This window comes from Lynx rufus, unplaced genomic scaffold (assembly GCF_022079265.1).
Source record: "Lynx rufus isolate CCGP_SWC_20201006 ecotype Redwood Valley unplaced genomic scaffold, mLynRuf1.p SCAF_5, whole genome shotgun sequence".
Lineage (NCBI taxonomy): Eukaryota > Metazoa > Chordata > Mammalia > Carnivora > Felidae > Lynx > Lynx rufus.
This window is the reverse complement of record NW_025814867.1, coordinates 76,403,148-76,429,786: the sequence shown is the minus strand read 5'-3', so window position 1 is coordinate 76,429,786 and position 26,639 is coordinate 76,403,148. Positions and strand designations below refer to the sequence as shown.

General features: G+C 37.6%; 1 protein-coding gene across 3 annotated transcripts in view; it reads right to left on the bottom strand.

Annotated features, from left to right (window-relative positions):
- The window catches only part of VPS8 (VPS8 subunit of CORVET complex), a 240,499-nt gene that overhangs the window by 131,016 nt on the left and 82,844 nt on the right, over window positions 1–26,639 (bottom strand). For all 3 annotated transcript variants that reach the window (XM_047098538.1, XM_047098537.1, XM_047098539.1), the window contains 4 exons: window positions 25,416–25,467; window positions 15,665–15,707; window positions 14,148–14,220; window positions 13,695–13,814 (listed from right to left, as the gene is read on the bottom strand). In XM_047098538.1, the coding sequence (XP_046954494.1) occupies window positions 13,695–13,814; window positions 14,148–14,220; window positions 15,665–15,707; window positions 25,416–25,467 (288 nt within the window). The remainder of the gene's footprint in view (window positions 1–13,694; window positions 13,815–14,147; window positions 14,221–15,664; window positions 15,708–25,415; window positions 25,468–26,639) is intronic.

The following is a 26,639-nucleotide window of genomic DNA, read 5'->3' as shown; positions in this document are numbered from 1 at the left end:
GTTTTTCCTTCTATACCTTTAAATAGTAAGTTGTTTTTAGTAAGTTAGCCAGAGAGCTATAGCATTTAACACTGCATGGTATTCTAGGACTTTAAAACCAGATAACAAGTATAAAAATATAGTAACTATCATACAACCAAAGAGTGACTTCAGAAAGGAGGGCAAAGTTTACAGGCAATGAAAAAGAAGAAACACTAAGGGTAAGAGGCAAGTTTATGAACAAGGGCTTGAGAAAATACATGTTACATGCTCAGCCATCATTCCATTTATGCTATTTAGAAATAATAACTGAAGTACAGTTTATTAACTTTCATGAAAAATAACTTTCATGATTTTCATTAAAACTAAAAAAAAATGATGTTCAATGACAGATTTTTTTTTTTTAATTATGGTAAAACTGTCACAATGTTAAAATCCTCAGGCCTACATATAAGGACTAAGTATCCCATTTTCAAAACACGCCAAGTACAGCACTCTTATGTCCTTGCACAAGTAGAGCCAGATATATTTAGAACAAAACATGTACCAAAGTAAATGACAGCATCGGATTCTGAAAATACCTAGTACCTATAAAATGCATATATGAAGGAATTAAAATTGTTTTCACTACCAAAAAAATTAAAACAAAAATATTTATTGAATAAAAGTGATGAAAGACTTGAAGATCTTTTCTGTGGTTTTCACTTAGCACATGTGGGTCTTAGAAATACAGCAGTAATTTAGTGCTTATTTTCCTGAAACAATAAAACAGACCACACAGTGTCCCAAGAGATTTAAAAAAAGGAATTTTAAAGCCATGAACTTTCAAGACTACATTATGGTTACATTCAAACCAAAATACTGCTGTTCTTTAAGTAGGCCCCAAATTTCCCCAACTTCTGCAATAATACTTTGGATGAGTATGCCCTTCCTTCTCCTCTCTTGACACACACTAAGTGCTTTAAACAAATGATGCTCATCTGTCTACTTAATGACAGAAAAATAAAATCTTTTCTTTTTTTAAAGCTCTTTCTTCAACGAGACTGCTTTGCTGCCAGTTAGTTGAGAAAAGTTGAGATGAGTTACCAAGGAGACTGCAGGAACTCTCAGTCTGTAAACTCAAACAGAACATATTTTAATGTTTACGTGGGTTAAATTTTACCCTGCCTGAAGACAGAAAGATGAACTACAAAGTCTCTCAGTTCTATCTTCAGGTTTATGAACACACTAATACAAACACATACCTCCACCCGCACCTCAGCGTGCCAAAATGAGATGTCACTCTGCAGGTACAAATAAAAGGTACTATCTGCTACAAGTGCTATTTAACTAAAAATCATGGAGAAATTAACATATGTATTAAAAACAACAGCAGTGACAGCTAGTAAGAAAAGAATTTCTTATCCATTTTCCTTTTGGCAGCATGTATTCACTGCTTTGAAACATATTGAAAGTTTACTTGTATAAACATAATTAAGTGGTGATACACTATAGTATGAATATTATGATATATATAATGACATATTTTGGTTGTAGTTTACAGCTGCCACTAAAATGGCATGTCATTGTCATTATCACTCCATTGAAGATGCTTCCAATTATACAATGCTTGTTGGAGGAATAACATGTCCTAATGGAGAATGACAGTTTGTGAAGCACAAAGACCTACAAGCCACCCAAAAGCACAGACATGACCACAAGTAAAGTAAGAGAAATCGAATGCATATATGAAGAGAACTAATAAAATTTAAATAAAAAAGTAAAAGAGATCAGAAAAAAGATGACAAATAGAGAAGATAAAGAAAATACAATATACAAATAATTGTAGTTTAAGATGAAACAAAATAATGAAGTAGAAAAAGCATTTAAATCTGTAATTCAAGAAGACTTTCTTGAAATAAAAGGACTTGAATTCACACATTGAACAGGTCTATAGTATAGTATAGTACATGGTATGACCCAGAAAAGTCAATTCTGAGTGATATCTTAGAGTAAAACTATCAGTCTTTAAAGACAAACTAGACTGGGAGAAAACATTGACTAGGCTGATGTAATCTGAGAAAGAACTTGTATTTCAAATTTGTAAAGAACTTTCACACCTAGCAAGAAAATACACAATTTTTAAAAATATGAACAGATATTTCACCAAAGAGAATATATACAGATAACAAACATGTCTTCTCTGCTAATATATTTTAATGAAAAGATGCTTACTGACATTAGTTAAAAGGAAAATATAATTAAAACCATAATTAGATACCACTACACACCTTTTAGAATGGTCAATTTAAAAAAATAAACTATAGCAAGTGTTGGTGAGATGAAGGAACAGACTGATACCTATACTACTAGCAGGAATGTAAAATGGTAGAACCACTTTAGAAAACAGCCTGTCAGTTTCTTACAAAGTAAAATAAAACACTTAACAAATGATCCAGCAATTCTAGTCTTTGGTATTTACTCAAGAAATATATGTCCACACAAAGACCCATATGTAAATGTTCATAATAGTGGTGTTCAAAACAAGAACCAAGAACCACCTACTGGTGAACAGATCAACAAACTGTACACACATAAAATGGAAAATTACACAGCCTTAAAAAGGAACAACCTGGGGCGCCTGGGTGGCGCAGTCGGTTAAGCGTCCGACTTCAGCCAGGTCACGATCTCGCGGTCCGTGAGTTCGAGCCCCGCGTCAGGCTCTGGGCTGATGGCTCGGAGCCTGGAGCCTGTTTCCGATTCTGTGTCTCCCTCTCTCTCTGCCCCTCCCCCGTTCATGCTCTGTCTCTCTGTCCCAAAAAATAAATAAAAACGTTGAAAAAAAGAAAAAAAAAAAAAGGAACAACCTGGTTCAGGAGAATATGACAGCAGAGTAGAAGGATCCTAGACTCACCTAGTCCCATAAATACAACTAGATACCTATCAAATCATCCCACATACCTCAGAAATTGACCTGAAGATTGACTGAACAAACTCCACTAAAGGGAGAAAAGAGGCCACACTGAAGATGGTGGAAAGTGTGGAGACATGGTTTAGAAGAGAAACAGCAGCTCCTTTGGAGGGGAGGGAGCCATAGTCTTGGAGAAGAATGAGAGAGAAAGGAGCACACAGGGGAAAGCACAAGGAGAACGTTTCTGGGGCTGAATTTCACGAATTCTTGCAATCAACAGGGCTTAAAGCCTGGAATTTTATTTTTATTTTATTTTTATTTATTTATCCTAATATGAAATTTATTGTCAAATTGGTTTCCATACAACACCCAGTGCTCATCCAAAAAGGTGCCCTCCTCAATACACATCACCCACCCTCCCCAGACTCTTAAAGACTGAAAACAAACTGAAGGTTGATGGGGGTGGGAAGCCTGGAATTTTAAAGGTCACAGGCTTAGCTGTGACAGAGCTGGAGGGCACTGAGGGGCTCCTGGAGAGAAGGTAAGCAAGCAACTTGGGGGCAGACAGTGTGGAAGCAGCAATCTCAAGAGTGGCTGAGGCACATGGCGGTGGGCTCGGGGGGGGGGGGGGGAGGGGATGTACATTATTTGCTCTTCTCAGAACTCTTCCTGGAGAGGCAGCAATCATGGACACACCACACCTCTTTGGGAAACAAAGGAGCTGGCTAGTGCTATTTTCTTCTCTTGCCCCTCAGCAGAAACACAGAGCCACCTGTGGGAAGCAGTGCAGTTCTGACACCAGACTGCCTAACTTGCTTACAACAAGCCCCACCCCTCTGTACTCTGGTGGAACTGCCCTTCTCAGTCACGCCTGCATCAGTTCCAGCACAGTGGGCCCCCCCTCAGAAAACCAACACAAACCCCCTGCCCATACCACATCTCCCGACCAGAAAGTTTTGCAGGGGCCTCAGTTCCAGTGGAGGTGGTGACAGGTCTCACTCCACAAGCAGATCAGAGCACACTTAGTTAAAACTCCCCACATGCAGGCCAGGACCAAACATTATCTATGGCAGGCAAGGAGAGCTTCTAAGACCACTGGCCCGAAGGATAGAGCAACCAGAAAACAACAGCAGAGCAAACAAGCACACACTAGAGACATTCCCTGAAACACTAGGTAGGCCCTGGGCACTACATGACCTTAAGGCTATTACTTTCAGGAGCAGGACGCATAACTAGCATTTCTAACACACATAAGGCAGAGATTTAGACAAAATGCAAAGACAGAGAAATTTATCCTAAGTAAAAGAATACCATAAGGCCGCAGCCAGAGATTGAAGTGAAAGTGACATAAGTAACATACCTTACAGAGAATTTAAAGCAACAATCACAAGGATACTCACTGGGTTTGAGAAAAGAAGACATCAGTGAGACCCTTACCACAAAGATAAGAGTTAAAGAAGAATCAATCAGAGACAAAGAGTGCAACAAACAAGATTAGAAACATTCTTGATGCAATGAAAAGCAGGCTAGAAAAGCAGAAGAATCAATTAATGACCCAGAGAAAAAGTAAAAGAAAGTAATGAAGCTGAACAAGAGAAAAAGAATTATGTTAAGACCAGACATAGGGAACTCATGGACTCTATCAAATATAACAACATTCATATTACAGGAACCCTAGAGGAAGAGAGAGAAAAGAGGGCAGAAAATTTATTTAAAGAAATAATAGCTGAAAACTTCCCTAATCCAGGGAAGGAAACAGACATCTAGATCCAGGAGGCACATACAACACCCATCAAAATCAACAAAATCAGGCCAACACCAAGACATATTGTAATTAAATTTTTAAAGTATAGCAATGAAGAAAAGAATCTTAAAAGCAACAAAAGAAGTCATTACCTTACAAGGGAAAATCCATAAGGCTATCTGGAGATTTTTCAACAAAACTTGGCAAGCCAGAAGGCAGTGGTTTGATATATTCAAAGTGCTGAATGGGAAAAATCTGCAGCCAAAAATACTCTATCCAGCAAGGCTACCATTTGGAATAGAAGGAGAGATAAAAGCTTCACAGACAAACAAAAACTAAAGGAGTTCGTGACCACTACACCAGCCCTGCAAGAAATAGTAAAGAGGACTCTTTGAGCGGAAAGGAGAGGACAAAAGTGACAGTATAAAAGCACAAAACACAAAGCAGTAAAAATGAGTATTTCTGTAATATTCAGCCAAACAACTCACACAAGAAAAAGGATATAAAATACAATAACATATACCCAAAATGTGCACAAAAGGTAAGAGAATGGATACAAAGTTGAACAACCATCAACTTAATAAGAACTATTATTTGCAGAAGAGGTTATATACAAACCTAATAGTAACCATATATCAAAACCCACTAATAAACATGCAACAAACAAAGAGAAATCCAAATATATCACTAAAGAAAATCAGCAAAACTCAAGAGAAAGACAAGACAGGATCAGAGAAAATCTCCAAAAACAACCACAAAGTAAGTGATAAGATGGAAATAAATACATATCTATCAGGAATAACTTTGAATGTAAGGGGCTAAATACTTCAGTCAAAAGACATAGGGTGTCAGAATGGATAAGGAAACAAGACCCATCTACATGTTGCCTACAAGAGACTCGTTTTAGATATAAAGACACCTTCAGACTGAAAGTGAGGAGATGGGAGAAATATTTATCATGCAAATGGATGCCAAAAGAAAGAGTAGCAATACTTAAGACTGGACAAACTGGACTTTAAAACAAAGACTGTAACAAGAGACAAAGAAGGGCATTATATAATAATAAAGGGAGCAATCCAGCAAGAAGACGACATAACAATTGTAAATATTTATGCAGCAAACAAGTAGCACCCAAATATATCAAACAATTAGTAACAAACAAAAAGGAACTACTTGATAATAATACAATTATAGTAGGGGACTTTACCACCCACTTAGATCAATGCACAGATCATCTAAACAGAAAAGCAACAAGGAAAGAATGGGTTTAAATGATATACTGGATTAGATAGACTTAAATATATATTCAGAACATTCCAACCTAAAACAGCAGAATGCACATTGTTTTCAAGTGCACATGGAACATTCTCTAGAATAGGTCACATATTAGGTCACACAACAGGCCTCAACAAATGCAAAAAGATTAAAATCATACCATGCACCTTTTCTGACCACAACACTATAAAACTAGAAGTCAACCATAAGAAAACATTTGGAAAGACCACAAATACAGGAGGGTTAAACAACATGCTACTAAACAATGAATGTTCAACCAGGAAATCAAAGAAGAAATGAAAAAAATACATGGACACAAATGAAAATGAAAACACAATGGTCCAAAACCTTTGGGATACAGCAAAAGGAGTCCAAAACTTTATAGCAATTCAGGCCTACCTCAGGAAGCAAGAAATATCTCAAATAAACAACCTAGCCTTACAACTAAAGGAGTTAGGAAAAGAACAAACAAAATCCAAAAACAGTAAAAGGAAGGAAATAATAAAGATAAGACCAGAAATAAATGAAACAGAAACTAAAAAATGGAACAGGGGCTGAATGAAACCAGGGGCTGGTTCTTTGAAAAATTGATAAAATTGATAAACTCCTAGGCAGTCTTCTCAAAAAGGACCCAAATAAATCACAATGAGAATAGAGAAATAACAACCAACACCACAGAAATACAATTATGAGAGATTATAAAAAACTATATGCCAACAAATTGGACAACCTAGAAGAAATGGATAAATTCCCAGAAACATATAAACTACCAAAACTGAAATGGGAGGAAGCAGTAAACTTGAACAGATGAATAACTAGCAAAGAAATTGAAACAGTAATCAAAAAACTCCCAAACAAGAAAAGTCCGGGACCAGATGGCTTCACAGGTAAGTTCTACCAAACACTTAAATAAGAGTTAATATCTATTCTCAAACTATTACAAAAAACAGAAAAGAGAGAAAAACTTCCAAATTTATTCTATGAGGCCAGCATTACCCTTATACCAAAACCAGATAAATACACCACTAAAAAAGATAACTAGAATGAATAAACTTTAAAAAAAAAAAAAGAAGGGGTGCCTGGGTGGCTTAGTTGGTGTCCTCTGACTGCGGCTCAGGTCATGATCTCGTGGTTTATGAGGTCAAGCCCCACATCAGGCTTCGCACTGACAGTACAGAGCCTGCATGAGAGTCTCTCTCCCTCTCTCTGGCCCTCCCCTATCTGCTCGCTCTCTCTCTTTCAAAATAATAAATTAACTTAAAAAACATAAAGAGAGGGCACCTGGGTGGCTCAGTCGGTTAAGCGTCTGACTTCGGCTCAGGTCATGATCTCACGGTCTGTGAGTTCGAGCCCCGCCTCGGGCTCTGTGCTGACAGCTCAGAGCCTGGAGCCTGCTTCAGATTCTGTGTCTCCCTCTCCCTCTGCCCCTCCCCTGCTCACACTCTGTCTCTCTCTGTCTCAAAAATAAATAAACGTTAAAAAAATAAAAAATATAAAAAAAAAATAAAGAGAACTAGAGGCCAATATTCCTCAGGAACACAGATGCAAAAATTCTCAATGAAATACTAACAAACCAAATCCAACAATATATTAAAAAAAAAAAAAAGCATTCACCATAGTGAAGTGGGATTTATTCCTGGGTTGCAAGGGTGATTCAATATTCCCAATCAATGTGATACATCACATTAACAAAAGAAAGGATAAGAACTATATGATCCTTTGGGGCGCCTGGGTGGCGCAGTCGGTTAAGCGTCCGACTTCAGCCAGGTCACGATCTCGCGGTCCGTGAGTTCGAGCCCCGCGTCGGGCTCTGGGCTGATGGCTCAGAGCCTGGAGCCTGTTTCCGATTCTGTGTCTCCCTCTCTCTCTGCCCCTCCCCCGTTCATGCTCTGTCTCTCTCTGTCCCAAAAATAAATAAACGTTGAAAAAAAAAAAATTTAAAAAAAAAGAACTATATGATCCTTTCAATAGATGAAGAAAAAACATTTGACAAAGTATACCATTTTTCATGATAAAAACCCTCAACAAAGTAGGTTTAGAGGGAACACACCTCAACATAACACAGGCCATATATGAAAAACCCATAACTATAATCCTCCTAAATGGGGAAAAACTAAGAGCTTTTCCTCTAGTGTAAGGAACAAGAGAGGGATGTCCACTCTCACCACTTTTATTCAACATAGTAATGGAAATCCTAGCCACAGCAATCAAACAAAAAGAAATAAAAGGCATTGAAATCATCGAAGTGAAACTTTCACTATATGCAGATGACATGATGCTATATATAGAAAACCTTAAAGATTCAACCAAAAAACTGCTAGAACTGATAAACAAATTCAGTAAAGTTGCAGGATATAAATCAACATACAGAAATCTATTGCATTTCTATATACCAATAACGAAGCAGCAAAAAGAGAAATCAAGGAATCAACCCCGCTTACAACTGCACCAAAAACAGTAAGATAGCTAGGAATAAATCTAAGCAAAGAGTTGAAAGAGCTGTACTCTAAAAACTATAAAGCACTGATGAAAAAAATGGAAGATGACACAAAGAAATGTAAAGACATTCCAAGGGCACCTGGGTGGCCGAGTCTGTTAAGTGTCCAAATTCACATCAGGTCATGATCTCGCAGTTCCTGAGTTCTGGCCCTGCATAGGGCTCCATGCTGACAGTGCTGAGTCTGCTTAGGATTCTCTCTCTCCCTCACCCTCTGCCCCTCCCCTGCTCGTGCTTTCTCTTTGTCAAAATAAATAAACTTTAAAAAAACAAAAAGAAAGAAAGAAAGACATTCCATGTCATGCACTAGAAGAACAAATACTGTAAAATATCTACACTACTCAAAGCAATCTATAGATTTAATGTAATCCTTATCAAAATACCAACAGCATTTTTCACAGAGCTACAATAAGTGATCCTAAAATTTGTATGGAACCACAAAAGATTCCAAATAGTTAAAGCAATTTTTTTTTGATGTTTATTTATTTTTGAGAGACAGAGTGACAGAGCAGAAGGGGACATAGAATCTAAAGTAGGCTCCAGGCTCTGAGCTGTCAGCACAGAGCTCAACATGGGGCTCGAACTCATGAGCCACGAGATCATGACCTGAGCTGAAGTCGGCCCCTTAACCAACTAAGTCACCCAGGCACCCCCAAAGCAATCTTGACAAACGAAAAGCAAAGTTGGGAGCATCACAATTCTGGATTTCAAGTTTTATTACAAAGCTGTAATAATCAAAGCAGTATGGTACTGGCACAAAAACAGAAACAAAGATCAATACAACAGAATAGAAAACCCAGAAATGAACTCACAATTATATGGTCAATTAATCTTTGACAAAGCAGGCAAGAATATGCAATGGGAAAAAGACAGTGTCTTCAACAAATGCTGCTGGGAAAAATGAACAACTACATGCAAAAGAATGAAACTGGACTATTTTCTTACATCAAACACAAAAACAAATTCAAAATGGATTAGGAACCTAAATGTGAGAACTGAAACCCTAAAAATCTTAGAGGAGAACATAGGCAGTGACATAAGCCATAGCAACTTATTTCAAGATATATCTCCTGAGGCAAGGGCAACAAAAGCAAAAATAAACTACTAGAACTATATTAAAATAAAAACAGCAAAGGAAGCAATCAACGAAACTAAAAAGGTAACCTATGGAAAGGGAGAAGATATTTACAAATGACATATTTGATAAAGGGTTATTATCCAAAATATATAAAGAACTTATAAGACTCAACAGCTTAAAAATGAATAATTCAATTAAAAAATGGACAGAAGACTTGAACATTCTTCCAAAAGATGACATACAGATGGCTAACAGACCCATGGAAAAGATGCTCAACATCACTGATTATCAGGGAAATGCAAATCAAAACTACAATGAGATTTCACTTCACACCTGTCACAATGCCTAAAATCAACAATACAGAAACAACAGGTGTTGGTGATGATATGAAGAAAGAGGAACCTTCTTGCACTGTTGGTAGGAATGAAAGCTGATGTAGCCACTGTGGAAAACAATATAGAGGTTCCTCAAAAAGTTAAAAATAGAACTACCCCATGATTCATCAGTCATACTACTGGGTATTTACCCAAGGAATACAAAAATAAATTGAAGAGATACACGAACTCTGATGTTTATAACCACATTATCTATAATAGCCAAATTATGGAAAAAGCTCAAGTGTCCACTGATTGATGGATGGATAAAGAAGATATGGTGGGGGTGCATGGGTAGCTAGTTGGTTAAGCGTCTGGCTTTGGCTCACGTCATGATCTCAAGGTTTATGGGTTCGGGCCTCGCATCGGGCTCTGTGCTGACAGTTGAGAACCTAAAGACTGCTTTGGATTCTGTGTCTCCCTCTCTCTCTGCCCCTCTCCACTTATACCTTCTCCTCTCTCCATCTCTCAAAAATTAATAAACTTTAAAAAAAATTAGAAAAAAAAGAAGATACGGCATGCGCGCGCACGCACACACACAATGGAATATTACTCAGCTATAAAAAAGAATGAAATCTTGCCATTTGCAATGGCACAGATGGAGTTAGTACTATGGTAAGTGAACTAAGTCAGTCAGAGAAACACAAATACCATATGACTTCACTCATATGTGGAATTTAAGAAACAAAACAAATGAGCAAAGGGGAAAACAAAAGAGAGAGGCAAACCAAGAAACAGACTCTTAACTATAGAGAACAAACTGATGGTTACCAGAGGGGAGGTGGGAGGGATGGGTTAAATAGGTAATGGGGATTAAGGAGTACACATGTGATGAGCACTGAATATTGTATGGAAATGTTAAATCACGATACTGTACAACTGAAACTAATATTATACTGTATGTTAACTAACTGGAATTTAAATAAAAACTTATTTAAAAAAGGGCCAATCTATTAATACAAGCAACAGCACTGATAAATCTCAAAAGCATTATTTTAAGTGAAAGAAGCCCCAAAAAACTACAAAGCATATGATACTATTTATATGACATCCTGGCAAGGGCAGAATTTCAGTATTAGAAAGCAAATTGGCAATTGCCAGGGGCTGGCATTTAGGATGTGATGGAAATGTTCCATATTAGTTGTAAGAGTGGTCACAAGACCGTATGCATTTGTAAAACTCTTCTCTTGAAATGGATGAACCATACTATATTTTATATAAATTATACCTCAAGGAAGCTAAATTTAAAAACCTTACTTTAAAAAATATTCCAAAGTGAAAAAAAATGGTAAAATGGGATTTAAAAATCTGTCACATAAATTACAAGCCCCTGAAAATGTTTTTTATTAAGATATATTAACTGAATTAGGAAAGTTGGATGATGAATCAATCGTGGCAAAATAGGTAGTGAGTCCAGGATTTCAGATCCTAGGTCTTGCCAATTTCTCCAGCTCTGGTACTTGGGCATGCAGCCAACACATGATACAAGCATGTAAGAAAACCTCCACATGCCTTTCAAGCATTTCAAATTCATTAAGTCCAAAAGAGAATTAATATCTGTATGTTTCCCCATCGCTCACCACAACCTCGTCCTACCCCTCATCTTCTGAGAAACCAGTTTCTCTTCTGATTCCCTAATGAATAAACCACCATATATCCAATTAACCAAGTCAGAAATCTAGGAATCTTTGACACTTCCCATTTGTCTTATCCTTCACATCCAGTAGCACAATAAGCCCTATGTTTTAGGCCAATTTGCTTCCTAAAATATCTTTCAAATCCCTTCACATCTTATTATCTCTGGTATCACAGCCTTAATTCAAGCCACCTCTATACTATACTTAGATTACTACAAAAATTTGCTAATGTATCTTCTTGCCTCCAAAGTTGTCTTATTACAACCCATTTTCATACAACAGTTAGGGGGAGTTTTTCTAAACTACAAATCATGATATTCCTCTACTTAAAAGGTTTCGGTGGCTACCTACTACTCTAGTGTAGAAGTCTAAACTTCTCACCATGGATTAAAAAACTCAGTCTCTTCCTACCTTTTCGATTTGTTTCTCACTATAGGCTTCCTTACACCTCAAGATGTGGTCATACTGATTTTTTTTTTTTTCCCAATTCCTTAGTATACATTGTTCTGTCTTGTTTCCAGGCCTTTTTATATATTCTGTCCTTCTACCTAGAATACTTTTCCCTAATCCTAACCTAATTTCTATCCATCCTTTGAGACTCAACATGAACATCATTTCATACAAGAAACCTTCCTTAACCTTCCATTAGATTCCTCTCTTAGGTGTGTGTATGGCATCCTGCACTTCACCAATGGCACACACTACACTTTGCTATAATTACTTATCTAAAAGTCGAGAAGCTCTCCTCCACAAAGGCAGGGTTTATATCTTGTCAGCCAAGGGTACACTCCCAGTTAGTACAGTACATGTGACATACTAGGTGCTCATATTTGCTATGCAAATGAGATTGTACTGCAACCTTACTATCAATCCTCAATTCAGATATCAGCACAATTCCAAATGCTACCAGAGCCCTTAAAAAAAAAAAAAAGGAAAATTAGTTAAAATTCTTTGTTGCTCTCTACTACTTTTTCTGTACCCCCTGCCTCATCACTTTGTTACTTTTTTCCTACATGCCAGAGACCAACTATTCTTATGTTCTCTAAGGTTGTTTAAGGTTTCTTTTTTTTCTTTTTTAATTTGTTTTAATGTTTATTTATTCTTGACACAGAGAGAGACACAGCATGAGCAAGGAAGGGGCAGAGAGAGAGGGAGACACAGAATGTGAAGCAGGCTCCAGGCTCTGAGCTGTCAGCACAGAGCCCGACGCGGGGCTCGAACCCACGAACTGTGAGATCATGACCTGAGCCGAAGTCGGACGCTCAACCGACTGAGCCACCAAGGCGCCCCAAGGTTTCTTAAACCAATCAGATCTGACTTCCAGTTCTAAGTTTCTTTTCCATTCTTCCTATGCAATTAAAATTACTACTTCTGAAGCCAAATATTCAAATAAACTAATTAAAAGAATAATATAACTGGGAATCTTAACTTTCTCATAGGCTTTCTTTTTATTTAACAGTTTATTACATTATTCAATTCATAAATGTACTGTATGCTCATTAGAGAAATTTGCCCCATCTCACAATCACTAATAATATTTAAGTCTTATTTCCTTCTGGTCTTTTTTCTCTAAATATTGTGCATATGCAACATTTGTGTGTTTTATACATTTGTGGGTCTATTGTTTCACTAACCACTGTAATATAAGCACTATCCATATCATCAAAAGCTTTTTAAAAAACAACTACAATACTATTTAATTGGAATGATATATTATGTGTTATATAATTATTCCCCTGGGGGCATTTTCATAGACAACCTGGCTCACCCAAATCCATCTTTAATTAAACATGTATAAGGATTTTTTTTCAGCACGAAGCTCCCAGATTCCTTTTAAATTCCAGTTATTTCCACTATCATCACCACTACATGTCCTTCAACCTTCTTCCATATTCAGTATATGAAATAATATAATTTATGAAACCAAAAATGTAGCACACATCTAATTCTGCTTTAGCTTTTTGATAAGGATGTGTTAGAAAGAGACAGAGAGACACAGGGGAGTGGGGGGAGAAGAAGGGACAAAAGGACGAGGGGGAAAGGAAGGGAGATAAAGAATTATAAAATATGGGTGGCACAACAAAATTAAACATTTTGAAATGTTTACTGCTCGCTGTCAGGGTATCAAAACTGTATCTGCATACACATCTTTCTTTCCATTAAAAAAAATTTATTACCCTGGTTCCTCTAAAAACATCTTAAAATCATATTATCTCTTACCAGTGCCAATACATTTAGAAATTCTCTTGTGTCAAAATGTAGCAAAGTCCGAACATAGGGGTAGATTTCTTCCTCAGGGGAGGCTTCTGCTGAATGCAGGCGAATCAGAAATTCAAAAACCTTCAAGTTAAAAAAAAAAAAGTTGACGATCTTCTCTCCTTACAAAGTATCTTGCTGAAGCAACAACTGCCAGTTGGACAAAATAAAGGCAGGTGGAATTTAGTTTAAATTGCCACCATGTTGTAACTTCTCTAACCTGATTCCGCTATCATTACTGGCTGTAGTGATGGTGGGTAGGTCCTCTCCTACCATAGCAGATAGCTCCTGACTCACATGTAACCTTCAATTACAGTTCATCTATATTACATATTAACAAGAGGTGTGGATCATAAAACAAGAGGTGTGGATCATAATATAGTACATATTAACAAGAGGTGTGGAAATAGCACCAACCTGGTTTTTAACCAAGGGAACAAGATCTTCAGGGATGTCACCAAGGGGATAGGCTCGGCCTGCTAGACAACAGCTAGAAGAAAAGGAGAACAGATTTGGTGACTTGTAATGGGCTAACTTCCAGGTAACACATTGTTTCTCAAACCCAAGATACTCATTTGGTGTTTAAGCACACTCGGCTTTTGTCACATCAAGTTCAAACTTGATCAAGATGAGAGCCAGTTCAGAAAATGTGAGCAACAGGGATGGTGGTGAAATAAACACATCCCGTGACAGAGTAAGCACTTTCATTTCTTCTTATTTTTCCTAAAAGAAACCTACACCACGCTAAGTGGACAGGAAGGAATGAGAACAGACTATCTGAAAGTCTCATACTCAGCACCAGAAAAATACCTAATGGCACCATTACGCTATGTTTTACCAGTGAAAAGCCTAATGTTCTCACAAACTTCAAACCAGTGGCTCTAAGAACAGTGATTAAAGACAGGGAACAAGCTAGTCTAACAAAGGTCTGGAAAATGTCTGCAACAGAACAAGTCTTCAGGGAGAGGAGAAACTGATGAGAAATTAACTATACAGTTTTACCTCCAAATCAGACCTTCCTTATGGCTAATGTTTTATGGTTTATGCCTTGCAGGTTCAACTATAAAGATGTCTTCTGAATATGTCCTCATTCTGGGGGGAAAGGCACAAATTTTAAACTTCTTTGAACTAGCCACCAGTTTTGAATGTTGGATTAGAGACAGCATATTCTAAGAAATTTCAAGTACAGACAATAAAGTATTGGGGAGATGCTGCATATGTTCTTCTAAAGAATCGATGTAACAAGTGTGAAACAGGTCTCAAAGTTAACTCTGGCACTAGATAGGAGCTAAAATGATGCTTTGGCAGGTTCTGCCACCTTCCGCCCTGCCAGCCTGCCAGCCAGCTATCTGTCCAAAAGTTCTATTGGGACATAATTCTGAGCCTCCACAGTTTGTGGAAAGAATTCTGTTTGAGGAGTAAGGAGAGGAGATAAACATTTCACAGCTTAACCTCTGTCACTAACTTTTTCATGACCTAAACACATCTCTTGCCCTTTTATAAAAAAGAGAGAGAACACATATTCCACAGTTTCCAGTGCTAAAAATAAAATACCACCAGGCTTTCTCAATCTCAGCCTTATTGATACTTTGACAGAGATAATTCTTCGTTGTATGGACTACCCTATGCACTCAGCAACATCACTGGCCACCACCCATTAGATGCCAGCAGCATATCTCTCCCAGCCCCAAATGTGACAAGCAAAAATGTCTCTAGACATTGCCAAAGATCGGGGCGCGGGGGGGGGGGGGGGCGGTGGTGTACCAATGGGGGACAAAATCACCCATGGTTGAAAACCACTACTGTACAAGCAATAAAACATGAAAAGCACTATACACATAAGACATGACAGTACCTCTAAGAATACGGGGCAGGGGGAGGGGGAATTATAGAAAAAGTACACATAGATAAATTAAAAAAAAAAAATCTCTTACCTAATATATACAAGCAGCTTGTTGCCCATAACAACTTGCTCATCTAAAACAGAAAAAGTATCTTCAGCAATTCTCTCAAAACCTTTTCAGAAATAAAATCTTTATGTGGAAACAAAAAATAAAACTTGGCATTTGAGTTAAGTATCTTCCTAAAGAATACATAGAGAAAAAACCACCTTAATTCTTGTTTTTAGAATTTCCATTAGATTCTTTTCACAGACAAAAAACCAATGAGTCAATGAAGCATACAGAAGAAGGAATACATCTGAGGGTAGAGAACCATATATTGTTGGCTTAACCAATAGTTTGGGACCAGGGTAAAGTGTAGAGCAGGCAGTTAGTTGATGAGTTAAAGGTCATGACCAATTAAGCAATATTAAGGACTAATAATGTCTTCTCATCTGTAACATGGACTCTTACCACCCACTGTGCTCTAGGGTTGTGAAGGCCACTGTTCACAAATGTTTAAAATAAGAGACTTAGATTAAATGATCTTTAGGACCCTTTTTATTCTAAGTTACATCTAAAAAGTAAGATTCTGTCACATGATAATATAAGTCTATCTCTTGGTTAAAAGAAATCAGAAATATAATTATATCAGGTGTAGGCAAAGGGGTCAAGGGCAACAAGACAATAAAGTAAGAGCCTCAAGAGTGGGTGAAGTGACCAGTAATTCTTATGGTGTGCAGATTATAGGAATTTGCGATTGGTTATAATAAACTGAAATTTCTACTTTTGGTATATCAATAGTGAGCATAATGTAAGCAAGTGTACATCTCTTAATCAGTAATCCTTTCTAAATACGATAATGCCTTGCATTGTGAGTAACTTGTTCTGTGAGTGTTCCACGAGACAAGCAAACATTTCTAATAAATTTTAACTTGATAAATGAGTGATGTCTTGCAATATGAGTAGTACAAGATGCTGAATGTCACATGATCACAACTGACTCAGTGGTTCTTCTCTCTTTCACTTGCAGGATTGTGGGTGATCGTCTCCCATTGCTCAGATGCTCGGTCTCAGGCCACAGTGTTTGGCAGTAATCTGTGATTATTCAGAACGGTGGAAGGTGCCCACAACTGGCACTAGTGTATTTTTTGTCACTTCAAAGCACCTATGGACAGTTCCTTGTTTTTCCATACAATAGCTTAGCAATGCTTTGCTTTATTCTAGATTAGGCTGCCTCCAGATATAGACCCTTTCCTCTGCTGCCAGCTACATTAAATATAGTATATGCCAAGAATTTATTAATACTGTACTGTAGCCAACATCCATGCGAGCATATACAACGGCCTGCATGCAGAAAAAGGCTGAAAAGAAAGGCGGTAAGAAGGAGATGATTACAATGGAAGTTAAGAAGGAAATCATCGGGGCGCCTGGGTGGCGCAGTCGGTTAAGCGTCCGACTTCAGCCAGGTCACGATCTCGCGGTCCGTGAGTTCGAGCCCCGCGTCGGGCTCTGGGCTGATGATGGCCCAGAGCCTGGAGCCTGCTTCCGATTCTGTGTCTCCCTCTCTCTTTGCCCCTCCCCCGTTCATGCTCTGTCTCTCTCTGTCCCAAAAATAAATAAACGTTGAAAAAAAAAAAAATTTAAAAAAAAAAAAAAAGAAGGAAATCATCAAGGAAGTATGAATGAGGTATGCAAGTGGCCGATATTGCAAGATTTTATAAGAAGTCTGTGTCTGCATGTCACCTGCAGAGAAGGAGGAGAAAAAGGCAGAGAAATCCCTCACTTCAAATGAGATTAGGGAGACGTATAAAATGTGGGAAAAGTACAAAATTTTGTAGAAAAGCACTACCCAAATAAGGCTGTAGCAGTGAGAGCAATGAATCTATTTAACAACAATGCAATGTCACATTTCCACAAAAGTCTCAAAAGGAGGCAAAAGAAAGCGTCACTGGATAGGCTCCTTGTTAAAGTTGCACAAAACAAAAAAGATTCCATTGAGGCAATAAACAGCAGTGATTCCATCAGTGATAGTGAAAGTCGTCCTGCACAATAACCCTCCTCTCTCATCTCCCTCACAGCAGCCATGAAGGTTTTCAAAGGTAAGTGCAGTTTAAATTATTTTCCTTTCTATATTGTATTTTCTTTATTATTTTGTATTATATTACAGTATTATAATCATTTTTATATGAGTATTTTTGGGTTGTGTTACGAATCATCCGAGTTTCCATTATTTCTTCTAAGGAAATTCACTTTGGTATACAAGTATGTTTCCAGAACAAATTATGCTCGCAAACCAAGGTTTTACTGTACTCCAGATCTGTGTTGTCATAAGTGCAAATAAACTTGAATTGCTTGAAATTATGAGTAACTATAATATGCTTCAATTCCAATTTTTTTAATTAATAAATTTCATTTTTTTAGAGACGTTTCACTAGGTTCACAGCAAAAATGAGAGAAAGGTATAGATATTCCCCATATATCCCCTATCCCCACACCACATTATCTCCCCCACTATCAACATCTGCTCCAGAGTAATATATTTCTTATAATCAATGAATCTACAGTGACACATCATCACAGGAAGTCCACAGTTTACATTAGGGTTCACTCTTAATGTTGTGCATACTATGTTTGGGTTTCGGCAAATTTATGCTGACATATGAACACCATTACAGTATTGTCAGTTGTACAGAATAGTTTTCACTTTTGTAAATCCTCTGTGCTCAGCCTATTCATCTCTCCCTTTTCATCAACCCCTATCTCACAGTTTGTGAGTTCAAGCACCATGTCGGGCTCTGAGCCAACAGCACGGAGCCTGCCTGGTATTTTTCTCTTCCTCTCTCTCTGCCCCTCTGAGGCTTGCTATCTCTCTCAGATAAACAAACAAACAAACAAACAAACAAACATTAAAAAAAAGGGACATCACACTAATGAATGAATGGGTTAACCAGGGAATTGAAGAAGAAATAAAAAAATACATGGAGGCAAATGAAAATGAAAACACAACAGTCCAAAACTTTTGGGATGCAGCAAAGACAGTCTTAAGAGGGAAGTATACTGCAACTCAGACCTATCTCAAGAAGCAAGAAAGGACCCAAATACACAACCTAACCTTACACCTAAGGGAGCTAGAAAAGGAACAGCAAATAGAGTCCTAAAACCAGCAGAAGAAGGGAAATAATAAAGAGCAGAACAGAAATAAATGATAAAAAAAAAAAACCCATAGAATAGATCAATGAAACTAAGAGCTAGTTCTTTGAAAGAATTAACAAAATTGATAAACCCCTAGTCAGACTTATCAGAAAGAAAAAAGACCCAAATACATAAAACCACAAATGAAAAAGGAGTGATCACAACCAACACCACAGAAACACAAACAATTATAAAAGAATACTATGAAAAAAATTATATGCCAACGAACTGGGCAATCTGGAAGAAATGGACAAATTCCCAGAAACTCACATACCACAAAAACTGAAAGAGGAAGAAATAGAAAATTTGAACAGACCCATAACAGCAAACAAATTGTATGAATAATCAAAAATCTCCCAGGGCACCTGGGTGGCTCAGTTGGTTGAGCATCCAACTTCGGCTCAGGTTACGATCTCATGGTTTGTGAGTTCGAGCCCCGCGTCAGGCTCTGTGCTGCCAGCTCAGGGCCTGGAGCCTGCTTCAAATTCTGTGTCTCCTTCTCTCTTTGCTCCTCCCCTGCTCACACTCTGTGAGTGAATAAAGATTTAAAAAGAAAAAAAAAATCTCCCAATAAACAAGAGTCCTGGGCCAGATGCCTTCCCAGGGGAATTCTACCAGACATTTAAAGAAGCATTAATACCTATTCTTCTCAATCTGTTCCAAAAAAGTGGAAATGGAAGGAAAACTTCCAAACTCATTCTATGAAGCCAGCATTACCTTGATTCTAAAACCAAAGACCCCACTAAAAGGACAACCACAAGGCCAATATCCCTGATGAACATGAATGTAAAAATTCTCAATAAAATACTAGCAAATTGAACTCAACAGTACATTAGAAGAACTATTCACCATGATCAAGTGGGATTTATTCCTGGGCTGTGGAATAATGATCTTGTCATATGATCTTGTCAATAGATGCAGAAAAGCATTTGACAAAATACAGCATCCTTTCTTGATAAAAACCCTCAACAAAGTAAGAATAGATGGAATATACCTCACATCACAAAAGCCATATACCAAATACCCACGGCTAGTATCTTCCTCAATGGGGAAAAACTGAGAGCTTTCCACCTGAGATCAGGAACATGACAGGGATGTCCACTCTCACTTCTGTTGTTTAACATAGTATTGGAAGTCTTAGCCTCAGCAATCAGACAACACAAAGGAATAAAGGCATCCAAATCAGCAAGGAGGAAGTCAAACTTTCACTCTTCGCAGATGACATGATACTCTACATGAAAAACCCAAAAGATTCCACCAAAAAACTTCTAGAACTGATCCATGAATTCAACAAAATTACAGGATATAAAATCAATGCACAGAAATCGGTTGCATTCCTATACACCAATAATGAAGCAACAGAAAGAGAAATCAAGGAATCGATCCCATTTGCAAGTGCACCAAAAACAATAAGATACTTAGCAATAAACCTACTAAAGAGGTAAAAGATCTATACTCTGAAAACTATAGAACACTTCTGAAAGAAATTGAAGAGGACACAAAGAAATGGAAAAGCATTCCATGCTTATGGATTGGAAGAACAAACATTGTTAAAAGCCTATACTACCCAAAGTAATCTATAAATGTAATGTAATCCCTATCAAAACACCACCAGCATTTTTCGCAGAGCTAGAATGAACAATCATTAAGTTTGTACGGAATCACAAAAGACTCCAAATAGCCAAAGCAATCCAGAAAAAGAAAAAACTGAAGGTACCACAATTCCAGATTTCAAGCTGTATTACAAAGCTATAGTCATCAAGACAGTATAGTACTGGTGCAAAAACAGACACATAGGTCACAGGAAAAGAATAGAGAACCCAGAAATGGATGCACAACTGTATGGTCACCTAACTAATCCTTGACAAAGCAGGAAAGAATATCCAATGTAAAAAAGACAGTCTCTTCAACAAATGGTGCTGGGAAAACTGGATGGTGTGACATGCAGAAGAATGAAACTGGACCACTCTCTTACACCATACACAAAAATAAATTCAAAATGGATGAAAGATCTAAATGTGAGACAGGAAACCATCAAAAACCTAGAGGAGAAAATAGACAGCAACCTCTCTGACCTCAGCCAGAGCAATTTACTAGACACATCACCAAAGGCAAGAGAAACAAAAGTAAACATGAACCACTGGAACCACATCAAGATAAAAAGCTTCTGCACTGCAAAGGAAACAATAAACAAAACTACAAGGCAGCTTATGGAATGGGAGAAGATATTTGCAAATGACGTATCTGATAAAGGGTTAGCATCCAAAATATATACAGAACTTAGCAAACTCAACACCCAAAAAACAACCCAGTGAAGAAATGGGCAAAAGACATGAACATACACTTTTCCAAAGAAGACATCCAGATGACCAACCAACACATGAAAACATGAGATACCACCTCACACCTGCCAGAATGGCTAAAATTAATAACACAAGAAACAACAGGTGTTGGTAAGGATATGGACAAAGGGGAACCCTCTTGCACTGCTGATGGGAATGCAAACTGGTGCAGCCACTCTGGAGAAGAGTATGGAGGTTCCTGAGAAAACTAAAAATAGAACTACCCTATGGTTCAGCAATTGCACTACTAGGTATTCACCCAAAGGATAAAAAAAAATACAGATTCAAAGGGGACAAGCACCCCGATTTTTATAGCAGCATTATCAACAATAGTCAAACTATGGAAAAGAGCCCCAAAGTCCATCAACTGATGAATGGATAAAGATGATGTGGGGTGTGTGTGTGTGTGTGTGTGTGTGTGTGTGTATGCATGCACGTGTGATGGAATGTCATTCAGCCATCAAAAAGAATGAAATCTTGCCATTTGCAATGACGTGGACGGAACCAGAATGTATTATGCTACGTGAAATAAGTCAATAAGAGAAACAAATATGATTTCACTCACATCTGGAATTTAAGAAACAAAAACAGATGAACATATGGGAAGAGGGGGGAACAACATATGGGGGGAGAGGAAACAAAATGAGACAAGCCACAAGAGACTCTTAATGATAGAGAACAAACAGGGTTTATGGAGGGAGGTGGGTGGAAGATGGGCTAGATGGGTCATGGGTATTTAGGAGGGCACCTGTGATGAGCACTGGGTATTGTATATAAGTGATGATTCACTGAATTCTACTCCTCAAACCAATATTGTACTGTATGTTAACTGAAATTTAACTTAAAAATAAAATAAAATATGTTTCTTATACACAACTTTTAGTTGAGTCTTATTTTTTGATCCATTCTAATAATCCCTTTCTTTTAATTGGTGTATTTAGACTACCGACATTTTAAATGATTATTGATAAGGTTGGATCAAAGCCTACCATATTTTACTGTTTTCTATTTCTTGTCCTTACTCTTTATTCCTGTTCTGTCTTCAACACTTTTTCTGCCTTTTGAAGTTTTAACTGAGCATTTTATATAATTCTGTTTTTTCATTTTCCTAGTGTATCAATTATACATCCTTTTTTAAGTTGTTGCTCTCAAGTTTGCAACATAAATTTACTAATGATTTACAATCCAAATAGATTTACAATCCAAATCTACTTCCAAGTAACACTATACCGCTTCACAGGTACTAGAAGTATCTTACACTAACCAAATACTCTTAATTCTTCTCTCCTGTTCCTGTGTCCTTGCTCCCATTCATTTCATTTATACATAAACATAAAACACACAAGCATCCACACACACATAATCAAATATATTGTTATTATTATCTTGAACTATTACCTGACAGGTCAATTAAGAATAAGAAAAACAGAGTTCTTCTTCAGCCAAGCTGTTTGAATCTTGTTGCTTGGTGGTGTGGTCTATACATGCTGTGTTTGGAAGGAAGCAGGGGAGTGGGTTCCTGACCTCAGCTGGCCTCGGGGTAGAGGACGCCACTCCAATTACACCTCAGAACTGCAGTCCAGGCCTCAACATTGCAACATCCCTAGACTCCATGACCAGAAGACACCATTTGCAGAGGTTCATGACAGAGCAGCTTGTAAAAGTCGGGGTACATCCTGAGAAAACTGGGCAGTATGTTTCTGGAAACTACTGTTGGAGCTAAGCTCTTGGTTTCTCTGCTGGACCACAGATTTCTGGGGGGTACACTCAGTCCCCTAGATGTTGGCTGACATGCCACTGTCTTTGAAAAGACTGCGCATCACTGAGGCAGTCCCCTTTTCCCAGTAAAAAGTCTGGAGTCCTCAGCAGTGGCTGGTTAGAGGGGAATCAGGTTGCACTTTCTCTACTCCTCATAGTTTCCCTGCTTGTCAACTGAGTTTCCTCCTGAGGAAGATCATTTCCCTCACAAAGCCCAGGTCTCTGCAGACCAATTAGCAAGGGGCACTAACAGCCATGCATGTCTGTCCTGGCAAAGGCCAATGTTTTTTGAGGAGAGCTCAAACTCCCTCCCCAGCCCATGTCTAGTGAACAGCAGAGCAGGGAAAGAATCAAGTCCATTCCCTGTCCTCTTCTCCTCTGTGAACTGAATTTCAGAAATTTTTTTCTACACGCAACACAAAGCATCCAGATCGATAAAACAATAAGGAGGGGAAATGTGTTTTGTTTTCTTTTTTCCTGGAAATTTTGCTTCAAATTTTGCTGTACCATAGAGCCCAGAAAGACATGTGTTCTCATTTGCCTGCCTGACTCCATGGTGGCGTCGCTTTTATGTTCCATTCGTGGCATTCGAGTTGCTCTCCTTTACAGCCCTGTTTCTCAAGTTCTGTTCAAGTTAAACTCGTGTAAAACTCTCCATGGTGCTGGGAGCAGCATGTGTGTTGCTGCTGCATAAGAATCTGTACTTGGATGCCGATCTAAAGACCTGATGGAATTGACAGTTGTGTACCCCTAATCATTAGTGGCAATGATGGCATTCTGAAAAGCAATTCTTATACAGTAAGTTCTACAATTCTTTGGTAAAAGGAATAAGAAAAATAAAAGTTTTTGTTTTACCTTCACTTATTCTGATGTTCTTTCTTGAATCTGAGTTTCTTATCTATATTATTTTCTTTCTCTCTAAAGATTTTCTATTAATATTTCTTGTAAGACAGGTCTATTGGCAACAAATTCCCTCAATTTTTGTTTGTCTAAGCAAGTCTATTTCCCCTTCACTTTTGAAGGATAATTTTACAAAGGATACAAAATTCTATGTTGATGGGCTTTTCTCTCAACGTTTTAAGTATTTGTTCCCAACACTTTAAATATTTACTCCACTCTCTTCTTTCCCGCATGGTTTCTAAGAAGTTGGATGTCAATCTCATTTTTGCTCCTTGTAAGTAAAGTTCTTTTTCCCTGTGGCCTCTTTCACAATCTCTAGCTTTAATTTCTGCAATTTAAATATAATAGCCTAGGTTTGGGTTTTTTTGTTGTTTATCCTGCTTGGTGTTCTCCTAGCTTCCTGGATCTGTAGTTTGATGTCTGACATACATTTGGGGAAATCCTCAGTAATTATTGCTTCAGATGCTGCTTCTGTTCCTTTCTTTCTTCTCCCTCTGGCAGTCCCATTATGTGTAAGTTACACCTTTTGTACTTGTCCCACAGGCCTTAGATGTTCTCTTCTGCTTTTTTCAGTCTTTCTTCCCTTGGCTTTTCAGTTTTTGGTTTTGTTTTTTTTTTTAACTTTTCTGTTATGTCCCCAACCTCAGAGATTCTTTCCTCAGCTATGTCCAGTCTATTAACGAGCCCATCAAAGGCATTCTTCATTTCTGTGAGCTTTGTGGCATTTTAACTTTACCTAGTCCCATCTCCCTTTCCCCAGCTTTACCAGAGCTCTGAAAACCAAAAGCCTTGTACAAATCAGCAACCTAATGGCCACTTGAGGGGACAAAATAGGTTGGGAGCTTGCCCACACAAAAACTTATTCATATCTAAGGGTGATGGGGGGAAAAGGCAATATAAGGGATACCTGTGCTTAATAAAACTGTATCTCTACTTTATCAGTGTGAATATCCAGTTTTGACATTGTGCTTTTGTTTTGCAAGGTGTTATCACTGGGGGAAATTGGGTAAAGAGAATACATGATCTCTTGTGTTATTTCTTTCAACTGCACGTGATTCTATAATTTCCTCATTAAAAAAAGTTTAATTAGAAACAAAACTTGTTCACTAAAGTAGCAGCATTACTTAGAACAGCTCCAAATTGTAAGCAACTCAAATGTCCATCATCTGGTGAATAAACAAATGACAGTATATCCAACCCATGAAATACGACTCAGAAGTAAAAGTGAACAAAATATTAACACATGCAACAAGATGGATGTATCTCTACAAACAAGTGAAGTAAAAGTGAAGAAATAAAGCTAAGTGAAAGAAATAAAATACCAAAGATCACCTACTGTATGACTCCACTTACAAGAAATGTAGTGACAGAAAGTACATCAGTGATTGCATGGAGGTCAGCCTGGAGGAAAAGCTTGAGTACCACGGGTAGGAGGAAACTTTTTAGTGTGAAGGAACTCTAGCTCCTTCTACCGTTTGATTATGGTGGTGATCATATAATTATATTTGATTATCAAAATTCATACTGCACACATAAAATTGAATTTTATGAAATTTAAATATCTTAAAATAGAAAAAGGAGAAAAAAATTAAGACTTAGAAAAGTAATACCTGTTAGTGTTCTTCCTGCATTCAGAGGAGGAGAAATGACTCTGAAAAGTTTCTGCATTAAAATTAAAAATAAAACAATCACCATCATTTTTAAAAAAATTATATTTTCAAAAAACAATCAAGAATCTTATACTATTAATCACCTTTCTCTGAATAAATCAGTTATTTGCTATTGGGATTAAATACAAAAACTTTTAAGGTGGACACAAACTATTATTGAAGAATCGCTAGGAAACAACTGTTATCATATTCCTCACTGAAAGAAACCATTTAGTAAATACCAGTTAGGTGAAGGTGTTTGTTGAGTTGTAATTTCTGATATAAATATCCTTAGGTTCCTCAAAATGATTAAAAAAAAAAAAAGTGAAGGGATTAATAGCCCACCAAAATGGCAATGAAGATTATTTTAAACTGAAAACATCTGAACAGCAGACACAAAAGGAAACATTATCTAAATTTAAACACAGCCTCTGAAAACACAGTAAGATTAATGATAAAACTACATTGGCCTTCCTCAAAGGGAGTTTCCTGTTTGGGAGAGGACAGGCCCTTAGAACTGGGAACTGCAAATCAAACTGTTCATTAGCCAAAAAAAAAAAAAAAACAATCCTTATTTTCCTAGAAAGGCCCTAAATCCCTCCCTCCTCGCTAACCAACATTTTGTTAAACAGGTGTATAAACCTTTAGTTCCGGCCAGTCAGTAAAGTTCTCATTACTAAGTGCTCCCAGTACTTGTGTGAATAAACCTTTCCTTTTCTCCTGTTAATCTGTCTTTTGTCAGCTAATCTGCAGCCCTCCTCCCCGCACTGAGACCTAAATTCCTAGAGGAAGTGCTTTCCCTCCCAACACAAGGCACTACTTTTACCTCAGAAGCAGCCACAGCTACAACTAAGGAAAGATTTCAGAGACCCTGGTAGTCATCTCAAATATGATGACACTGTCATTCCAGAAAATCTAGAAATTCTCAAGAGGCAGGAGACCTTTTAATTTAGACCTCTTTAAGTACTAAAATAATTAAACTTCAAATAATGACAAGTGATTTCCTTGTGAGCAGAAAGTTACAAATACGGAATCACAGAACACACCTACCTAACCTCCCATTGCTAAACTCTCCAAATGACTATTTAATAACAAATACCAAGCTCTTTCTGAAAACCATTAAACTTGAAAACCTCTCTTAACACAAAACAAGGCAACCTTAATAGCCCACAGCCCATCTGAGAT